Here is a 10,838-nt window from a genome sequence, read left to right as displayed (position 1 = left end):
GTCTTCGTTGCTGCACGTGGGCTTTCTCTAGTTGTGGTGAGCGGGGGCTACTCTTCGTTGTGGTGCACAGGCTTCTCATTGCGGTGGCTTCTCTTGTTGCAGAGCACGGGCTCTAGGCACACAGGCTTCAGTAGCTGTGGCTCACGGGCTTAGTTGCTCCGCGGCATGTGGGATCTTCCCCGACCAGGGATCGAACCCGTGTCCCCTGCATCGGCAGGCGGATTCTCAACCACTGCGCCACCAGGGAAGCCCTCAACATCGCATTTTCAAGGCTCTGGTTTTCTCATTGTTTTCGAAAACTCTGAGAACACGGAAGAGCTCCAAAGATACTATCAGTGGTACTATCAGACAAACAACTTCAGGTGTTACATCACAAATTGCATAAAGTAGTCTACAATAAGACAATCTTTTCTAGTTAAAAAAGAAAACGTAATTCATCTGGCAATCCAGCTTATTAGCTGAATTTCTATAACTTTCTTGTGCAAACAGGGAGAAAAAAAAAACCCCAATTTTTAAACATACATTAGTAATACGGTTCAGTCAGAGCAGTCCCGTGCATTTCGTAAGTGTCATACCAAACTTTTTTGGGGGGGTTATCGGCAGTGTCAGTCATAATTCCAAGTCATACTGAACGGCTGAGGAAGCCAGAGCCGCCGAGCCCAGAGGAGGGGAGATTAATAGGCTGGCTGCTCAGCATCTGTGTAGACCCTGGAAGAGCATCCCGTGCCTGAGGGAGGGACACGTTCAGCTTGGCCTCTGAGGGTGGAACTCCTAGTCACGATGAGTATTCAAGCTGAGGGCAGATGAACACGTGCAGGGATGTTATAGAAGGGACTATGGTTAAGATTTTTTGGTCCAGCTCTATAGACGTTTCAGTTAATGTCAAATCAGCATGATTAATAGTAAACAATAAATCATGTCTGGAGCTTTCTGAGATTTTATCCAGGATGCTGAATGCATCAGTAGTTTGTTCCTTTTTATTACTGAGCATTACTACACTGTATGAACATACCATATACCAGAATCTATTCATTCTCCTGTTGATGGACATTTGGGCAGTTTTTAGCTATTACGTATAGTGCTGTTATAAGTGTTCTTGTACATGTACATATACATTCTTAAAGAACATCCATCTACATTTCTGGTAGGTATATAGGACATGTATGTGTTTAGCTTTAGTAAATACTGCTAAACAGTTTTCCAGAGTCGTCATACCAATTTGCACTCTCTACCAGAAGTGTACGGGAGCCCTGTGGCTCCACCACCTTGCTGACACGTGGTATTCTGTCTTTTTTCATTTTAGACATTCTTGTGGATGTGCCCCAGCATCAAATTTTATTTTTTTTAAGATTTAATTTTTAATTTATTTTTGGCTGCATTGGGTCTTCGTTGCTGCACGCAGGCTTTCTCTAGTTGCGGTGAGCAGGGGCCACTCTTCGTTGAGGTGCACAGCCTTCTCATTGTGGTGGCTTCTCTTGTTGCGGAGCACGGGCTCTAGGCACACAGGCTTCAGTAGCTGTGGCTCATGAGCTCTAGAGCACAGGCTCAGTAGTTGTGGCTCACGGGCTTAGTTGCTCCGCGGCATGTGGGATCTTCCGGACCAGGGCTCGGAGGACCGGTGTCCCCTGCATTGGCAAGCGGATTCTTAACCACTGCGCCACCAGGGAAGTCCTCAACATCGCATTTTCAAGGCTCTGGTTTTCTCATTGTTTTCGAAAACTCTGAGAACACGGAAGAGCTCCAAAGATACTATCAGTGATACTAACAGACAAACAACTTCAGATGTTACATCACAAATTGCATAAAGTAGTCTACAATAAGACAATCTTTTCTAGTTAAAAAAGAAACGGTAATTCATCTGGCAATCCAGCTTATTAGCTGAATTTCTATAACTTTCTTGTGCAAACAGGGAGAAAAAAAACCCCCAATTTTTAAACATACATTAGTAATATGGTTCAGTCAGAGTAGCCCTGTACATTTCGTAAGTGTCATACCAAACTTTTTTGGGGGGTTAGCGGCAGGGTCAGTCATAATTCCAAGTCATATTGAACGGCTGAGGAAGCCAGAGCCTCCGAGCCCAGAGGAGGGGAGATTAATAGGCTGGCTGCTCAGCATCTGTGTAGACACTGGAAAAGCACCCCGTGCCTGAGGGAGGGACACGTTCAGCCTGGCCTCTGAGGGTGGAACTCCTAGTCACGATGAGTATTCAAGCTGAGGGCAGATGAACACGTTCAGGGATGTTATAGAAGGGACTATGGTTAAGAGTCAGGGCTGCTCGATGCTCTGTGACCCCCTAGAGGGGTGGGAAAGGGAGGGTGGGAGGGAGGCTGAAGAGGGAGGGGATATGGGGACATATGTATGCATATGGCTGATTCACTTTGCTGTACAGCAGAAACTAACAACATTGTAAAGCAATTATACTCCAATAAAGATATATATATAAGAAGAATGTAAACAGTAATTACACTCCTGCAAAAAATCTATCCTATAAAATAAAAACATCAATATATAAAGATAAAAAAAAAAGGAGGGCTCCAATAAGGGATCTACAAAGTTCTCTGCCAAATCCTCTAAGCTTAGGCAAGTAAACACATCCTTTGTATAAAAAATATCTAAATACCCCAAATAATTCTGTGAGGCAATATTGTACACAGTCATGTGAATATGATTCATTTTTTACTATAAATGTATATGACTTACCGTTTAAGAGTTTCTTTTCCTCATGATAGTCTGTACAGTGGTTTAGAAAAAAAGTTAGGTAAGAATATTGTAACATCAGAGAGAAGATCGGTTAATATTATTGAGTTAAAGGTAACAGCCCTCTTCTTGAAGGGCTTTCTTCCGAGGCCTGAGGAGAGAAATAAGGCTGATAAACAGATGGCCTATGCTTTAAGTAAGAAATTTCATCTCTGAAGACTGCAGGTCATTTCTGCAGGCGTTTGTCTCCCATTTCACTGGGCTTTTTCCTCCTTCTTTGGACTTTTTGTTCTAATATCTTGGTTAATTTCTTTAGAAAGCACATAAAGACCCAAGTTTTGTCCTGGTCATCATATTCTAAATGAGTCAAAACTATCCAAAGTTTATTAGATTACACTTTATATATGAAACATACATATTAACCCAAAGAAAGACACCTTATTATCTTTCCTATCTAGGTGAGCAGTTAAAATGATTATTATTACTCCAAATATAAATGGCCAAAATGCTGAAAGTATGTTAAGACTTTCACTTGTATATCAGTGCAATCAATCATTAGGGGTAGAAGCCAGAAAAAAATTTAATGGCTGTTTTCTTTCAGGATGGCAGCCAGCTCACAAATCTATATTATATTTTGATCACCACAAGTTTTATAATCATATGTCAAAATAAAACCCTCAGCAAGTTGCCAGAGTTTAAAAAAAAAACAAAAAGAATGCCAAGCTAACACAAAATATTCAAGTAGTAAACTAAATTGACAGACATTACTTGTTAAGGTGACATCATCTTGTTTTGTAGAAAAAGAAACCAAAGTACGTATATCAAAGCTTTCAAATTTTTTTGTTCTGATTTTCAAACAACCAGAGATCCCATAATTACTACCACCTCACTCACATGCCATAAAAAACCCCTGATTAAGGAGGTCAGATAACCATTCTTTTTATTTTTCCCTTTTTACCGAAATAAGTTCATAGCTGAAAGGGATCTTAACAACATACACCAAATTATCATCCGCTCCCCTCATTTAAGGCTGAAAATCAGAGGTCAGGACTTGAATGAACCCCACAGCTCTTTAGCAGCAAAGCCAAGATTAAACTTCATCTCCCCTGAAACTAAGCGTCATTTTTCTTAACATGCCATTGTGAGAGATAATACTTTCTGAAAAGACACAGGACCTAAAAACCATTTAAATTATGCCTCAAAATGAGCTTTGTTTTTCAACTGCCAGATGAAAATCTAGTCATTAGTTTGCAAGGGATCACTGACGTCCCTGCTTGCTGACTTACTTTCACACAATTTCATCTGTCTTTGCTACTGCAGTTGTGATCGTGTGTTTTATCAATATCTCAGAACAAATAGCAAACTCACAGTAACGTAAGTAAATTAAACTTAGTTTCAGTGTACAACATAGTTGGTAGCTTGATGAATCTCATTTATGATGTAAAACAACTTGTTTTTGTCTAAGAGGCTCAGAGTTTGAAAACTTGTCCCCAGGGAATTTGTTTCTAGGCAAAAAAATATGTCATCTCATATGATTACTTCTTGTCTGCTGTGAATTGATTTGAACCTGTCAGAACTTTATGGATCCTGCTAAGTTATTCATTTTTTTCTGACAGCCAGCTCACAAATCTATATTATATTTTGATCACCACAAGTTTTATAATCATATGTCAAAATAAAACCCTCAGCAAGTTGCCAGAGTTTAAAAAAAAAACAAAAAGAATGCCAAGCTAACACAAAATATTCAAGTAGTAAACTAAATTGACAGACATTACTTGTTAAGGTGACATCATCTTGTTTTGTAGAAAAAGAAACCAAAGTACGTATATCAAAGCTTTCAAATTTTTTTGTTCTGATTTTCAAACAACCAGAGATCCCATAATTACTACCACCTCACTCACATGCCATAAAAAACCCCTGATTAAGGAGGTCAGATAACCATTCTTTTTATTTTTCCCTTTTTACCGAAATAAGTTCATAGCTGAAAGGGATCTTAACAACATACACCAAATTATCATCCGCTCCCCTCATTTAAGGCTGAAAATCAGAGGTCAGGACTTGAATGAACCCCACAGCTCTTTAGCAGCAAAGCCAAGATTAAACTTCATCTCCCCTGAAACTAAGCGTCATTTTTCTTAACATGCCATTGTGAGAGATAATACTTTCTGAAAAGACACAGGACCTAAAAACCATTTAAATTATGCCTCAAAATGAGCTTTGTTTTTCAACTGCCAGATGAAAATCTAGTCATTAGTTTGCAAGGGATCACTGACGTCCCTGCTTGCTGACTTACTTTCACACAATTTCATCTGTCTTTGCTACTGCAGTTGTGATCGTGTGTTTTATCAATATCTCAGAACAAATAGCAAACTCACAGTAACGTAAGTAAATTAAACTTAGTTTCAGTGTACAACATAGTTGGTAGCTTGATGAATCTCATTTATGATGTAAAACAACTTGTTTTTGTCTAAGAGGCTCAGAGTTTGAAAACTTGTCCCCAGGGAATTTGTTTCTAGGCAAAAAAATATGTCATCTCATATGATTACTTCTTGTCTGCTGTGAATTGATTTGAACCTGTCAGAACTTTATGGATCCTGCTAAGTTATTCATTTTTTTCTGAGTCTTTTTTTCTTTAATACAAGAAGTATCAGTAGGAAGAGAACATCTACCTAAATGATCTAAAATATCTTTAAAACTCCACTAGTGTGCTTTTGCAACTCTTTTTGAAAACCGAGTCACTGAAATAAGAGAGGCTATTTTTTTTTTTACTGCCAAGCGCATTTACATCAGAGTTACTCTAGGCACATGAGATACTTTCCTCTCTAACAAGAAATCTAACACTCTGTCTTGATAACTAATTCCATCATTTGGTTGGCTCCATGGCCAAGCAAATTTGCATCTTCTGATCAGAGCCTCTGCTTTCTGGAAAGGTCAGAGTCCTTTAGAAGGCTGGAGCTGTGATCTATCAGCACTCAACTCTTCTTTGGTAAGAGGGCTGGTGACAATTTTTAATTGTGACCCCAATCTAGTTTACCTCTTCTAAGTGGAGCCAAAGAAGGATCCCCTGGGATGGGGAAAGTTAAAAAAACAAGCAAACAAACAAACAAGCAAACAAACCCCGTCTTACTAGTACACTCATTCATTTAACAAATACCTGTTGACCATCATCTTAAATAGGAAACCCTTTGGATAAAAAGTTAGGAAAATACGACTATATGTTCAGTTTGCTTACACATGCGTAAAGATGATTTGGAAGGATACACAATAACATGGTTACCTGCACCTCTGCACAGGAGGGAAAAGGGTAGGTGGGAGACAAAGGTATGACCATGGCACTTCTCATTCTGGAATCATGTGAATGTATTACTGAAAAAATTAAATAAACTAAATTGAAAACTTCAATATGGTCTTTTCAATATGATATGGGAAATGTTTTAAAAGAGATATATAGCAGGTGGTATGGAAGCACAGGGATGAGGGAGGGCATTGCTTCTTGGAATTTGAAAGGACTTCATTGAGGAAATAATATTTTAGCTACATTTTGAAAATATGTATGCATTTGTCAGGAGGCCCTGAACAAAAACATTCTAGGAAGACAAACGTTGCACTTTTATATCTGAATGTCATATTTATCCGTAGCTACATACCCCATCTTCCTTTCTCACTCCAAAAGGCCGATGTCACGTAACCATCAGATAGGAGCTCCGTCTTATTACCAGGGATCTTAGTCACAAAATCCAAAGTGTACCATTCCATGTTCCCTTTACTGCTTTGCCGGGCCAGAAGACTCCCTGGTTCTCTACAATGTGTTTAATAACCACTTTCCTCTAGAAATTCTTCCTCATCTCTAAAGAGAACTAACTCTTCATAACACAACTGAGGCCTAATTCTTGGTTTTGTTTCTGAAGTCATAAACTCATTTATCAAATTCTATAAAATTTAATAATTTATGTATTTCTAAACTATCCTTCTCTGTTACCCTCCGTAATTTATCTTTGTAATTATCTTCTGAATCATCTTCAAATTTTGTACATCTCTCAAACTTCAAGGCCCAGAAGTTTACTCCTTATCCTAGAAGTAGTCTACTAGCAGAATTAAAATAAAGGTATAATAGTTCAAACACATACTCTGAAAAATTCCAGGATTAAGAAGTTCTAAAAGTACCAGAGTATATAGTTACTTATTCCTGGTCAGTTTTTCTCTCCACGATTCATTTAACTAATCACAGCAAATACTGCATTTTTAGAAGTTTGTATTTTCTGTTTTCAAGGCTATCCTTGTCATTTTTTATTCAATTCTCCAATTTATTAGTTATTTTCTACTCTTGTCCTATCCTCAGAGGGATTAACCACTCCTTCCTTATTTGGTATTACCTATACTCAAATATACACATGTTCAAAAATCAAGTAAGACCCGACACGGCCAAATAAATAAATAAATACTTTTTAAAAAACACTTTAAAAACAATCATTTTTCTCTGAAAACAAAACAAATACTAACTTAAACCAAACACTGGCCAGTCACAATCATACAGCAAGACCCACTTCCTGCTCAGGCCTGCATCTGTCCCCTGACCAGGGACTTCTTACCCCCCATTTTTAATTACCTGTCCCTTAGATCTTTCTGGCAGGAATCACTCAGACAGTGGGACCTACAGCACAAAAGCAAATGAAGGCAGCCCGGCTGAGAAAGCACATCTGCTCAGCCAGTAAAGTCCACTTCATCATGACACCCACCCCTTTCTCTCCACTAGTAACTGTCTTGCTTCCCCAGTACTGAGCCTCTGAGCTTGTGTTCTGTCCACCCACTTGAGCCCTGAACTGTCCCCATTTTATCAATGAGGAAACGGTAGCTCCTAGAAGAGGGAACTTTGACTGACTGTACAGAAGCTGACCTCCCAGCTGACAGCCAGCCCACCCAATTAGTGATGCCACTAATACCATCATTTTTAAGAATAAAAAACTAATTCACACATGAGGGTTTCTCCATGTCAGCACCAGGAACATCTGGGGCTGGATGACTCTCCGTCGTGGGAGTGTATCCTGTGCCTTGTAGGGTATTTAGCAGCACTCCGACCTCTCCTCTACCCACGGGAATGCCAGTAGCATCTAGTTCAGCTGTGACAACCAAATCCTCTCCAGACATTGCCAAATGTCCACTGGGGAGCAAACTCAACCCAGGTTAAGAACCACTGGCATATACCAAAGAGAAATAAATTATTTGAAAGAGGATAACTTTAATGAGGTGATTTTCTGCCTTACAAAAGGAAGCACCCAGGTTTTCTCTCAATGGTGGGCTTCTCCTATTAAATAACTGTAGCCTTTAAGGAAGGTACATATACCTACAAGCCCCAGGATCTTCCCTTTTAAACTGAGGGTGTTAGAACAGCTCTAAATCCCTCTCTCACCTCAAAAGTATTCTACTGATCTATGGTTCTAAGTGCTTTACAGTCAGCAAGTGCTTGTGAAAACTAAAAACATAAAGTATTAGAAACCATGATAAAACAATGAGAAATTAAGAAGAAACATTCCTGACACTGGGCTGTGCCATTAGAAAATGTGACTATTTTACAGAATGGCCATCATTAAAAACTGCAAATAACGAATGCTGGAGAGGAGAGGATGTGGGGAAAAGGGAACCCTCCTACACTGTGGGTAGGAATGTAAACTGGTGCAGCCACTATGGAAAAGAGTATGGAGGTTCCTCAGAAAACTAACAGTAGAGCTGCCATATGATCCAGCAATCCCACTCCTGGGCATATATTCAGACAAAACTATAATTCAAAAAGATACATGCACCCCTATGTTCACAGCAGCACTATTCACAATAGCCAAGACGTGGAACCAACCTAAATATCCATCGAGAGATGAGTGGATAAAGAAGATGTGGTACATCTATACAATGGGATATCACTCAGCCATAAAAAAGAATGAAATAATGCCATTTGCAGCAACATGGATGGAGCTAGAGATTATCATACTAAGTGAAGTATGCCAGAACAAGAAAGACAAATACCATATGATGTCACTTATATGTGGAATCTAAAATATGACACAAATGAACCTATCTATGAAACAGAAAAAGACTCATAGAGAACAGACTGGTGGTTGCCAAGGGGGAGGGGGTGGGGGAGGGATGGAGTGGGAGGCTGGGTTTAGCAGATGGAAGCTTTTATATATAGAACTGGATAAACCACAAGGTCCTGCTGTACAGCACAGAGAACTATATTCAATATCCTATAATAAATCATAATGGAAAAGAATATATAACTAAATCACTTTTCTGTACAGCAGAAATTAACACAATATTGTAAATCAACCATATTTCAATAAAAAATATATATATAAAGAAAATGTGACTATTTAAAAAATATATTAAAATTTTAAGAGTACATTTATGATCTGGAACAGTGCTGTCCAGAAGAAATATCATGCAAGCCACAAATATAATTTAAAATTTTCTAATAACCACATTAACAATGTACAGAGAAACAGGTCAAATTAATTTTAATAATATATTTTCTCTTAATGCAACATATCCAGAATCTTGTCATTTCAACATGTAATCAATGTAAAGTTATTAGATATTTTACATTCCTTTTTCATTCTAAGTCTTGAAATGCAGTATTTTACGCTTGTAGCATATCTCAATTTGGAGAGTATTTCCACACTGAATAGCAGCCACATGTTGCCAGTGGCTATAATAATGACAGCAAACGACTAAAAAAAGGGCAAAAAGAACCTTTGTCATCTTTGCCAGAGAATGAAGTGTTCCACATAAATAATCAATAACTGAAGCTCACCTTTTCAAGCAAAGTTTCTCCCTTTATTCATTACTGATATCTTTCTAAAGCACAATACAAACCACAATACTTTTTAAACAAAGGATTATAAAAAACCCACTGATTCTTCTCTTGATAAGGAGCCACTGGTATTATGTGTTTTATATTCTGACACTGTTAGCTCTTCTGTGTTCTTCCCAGATACCACTCCTACCCTAGAAGCCAGTAGATGAATGGAAAACTGTCCTCCCAGGACTGCTCAGCTGTGGGGATGCCTACAAAATGCTATTTCTGGCTCCTCCCTGCACTGGAGCCTGGCAGGTCACCCCACCTAAAAGATGGTGTCAAGGATCTCGTGTTGAAAGAAGCCCATATATGACATTTCTCTTCAGTATATCCATCACCCCCCCAACCCCCTATAAATCCTCATGTCAGCAAGTCTCCACCTACTGTTTCCACTTCGTCTCTGTTCTCATCCTCTATTCCTACTTAATCTGTTTTCATCCTCTATTCCCACTTCGTCTCTGTTTACACCTCTGTTCCCATTTCATCTAGAAGCTGTAGTTGTGGAGTGAACATAGTCTCTAGTTTGCTCCAGTTTACTGCCTGCCCCCTGCTGTCTCAGTATAACTACTAATAGAGGCTCCATTCATTCTCCAATCTGCCCCAGTTTGGACAATTACATGGTCACCCCATCTAATAGTCTCTATCCTTAAGTCTCACGCCAGCAGACTTCAAGGATCAATCTCTGCCTGTAGATGAAAGGCATAGGAGGTACTGTTAACACAACATTCACTTTAATTATCATGAACATTCTTGACACATTAAACCTTTCTCTTTAGTTACTTTGCCCCTTTTATATGATCTACTAGTTCTGGTTAGCTTGGAGTGCAGACTGTATCTTGCTGGATCTTAAGTCTCTACTGTTCCAAAAACGCGATCCATTTACTTGCAGTCAACAACTCTCCTGATTTGTAAAATTCTTCTCTTTGCTTCCTAATGCCTTGCAAGTTCTCTCACATCACTACCTGCTACTGGCCTCATCCTAGCAAAACACTTATAATCCAAAAAGGCTTTACAGTGAAACAGAGATTCATAAACATGTTCTCACATGCCCTGTCAATAATAATGATAATACTTCATTTTTCCCAGAAGCAGAGCCATGGGAAGACACATGCTGATAATTATAGGGACACAAAGGAACAGAAAATGTAAGCAGCCTCAGTATTGTAGGAGCAGAGGAGCAAAGGCAGCCACCGCAGCAATAACCACTTCTACTGCTCCCACCGCCTGTTGCTTCTCATGCATCAGGTGGTTAGCAAACATCATTCAATCCTCACAATGACTTTGGGATGTTTCA

The 10,838-nt window shown here is 39.0% G+C and overlaps 1 protein-coding gene across 1 annotated transcript in view; it reads right to left on the bottom strand.

The window, feature by feature from the left end:
- Positions 1-10,838, bottom strand: part of LOC102993801 (cytochrome b5 reductase 4) — a 100,508-nt gene that overhangs the window by 49,159 nt on the left and 40,511 nt on the right. The window contains exon 5 of the mRNA XM_055087691.1: positions 6,052-6,063. Coding sequence (XP_054943666.1) covers positions 6,052-6,063 — 12 coding nt within the window. The remainder of the gene's footprint in view (positions 1-6,051; positions 6,064-10,838) is intronic.

Source organism: Physeter macrocephalus, chromosome 11, assembly GCF_002837175.3.
Source record: "Physeter macrocephalus isolate SW-GA chromosome 11, ASM283717v5, whole genome shotgun sequence".
Classification (NCBI taxonomy): Eukaryota; Metazoa; Chordata; class Mammalia; order Artiodactyla; family Physeteridae; genus Physeter; species Physeter macrocephalus.
Note: the sequence above shows the minus strand (reverse complement) of the source record. Positions and strands in the feature narration are given on the sequence as shown.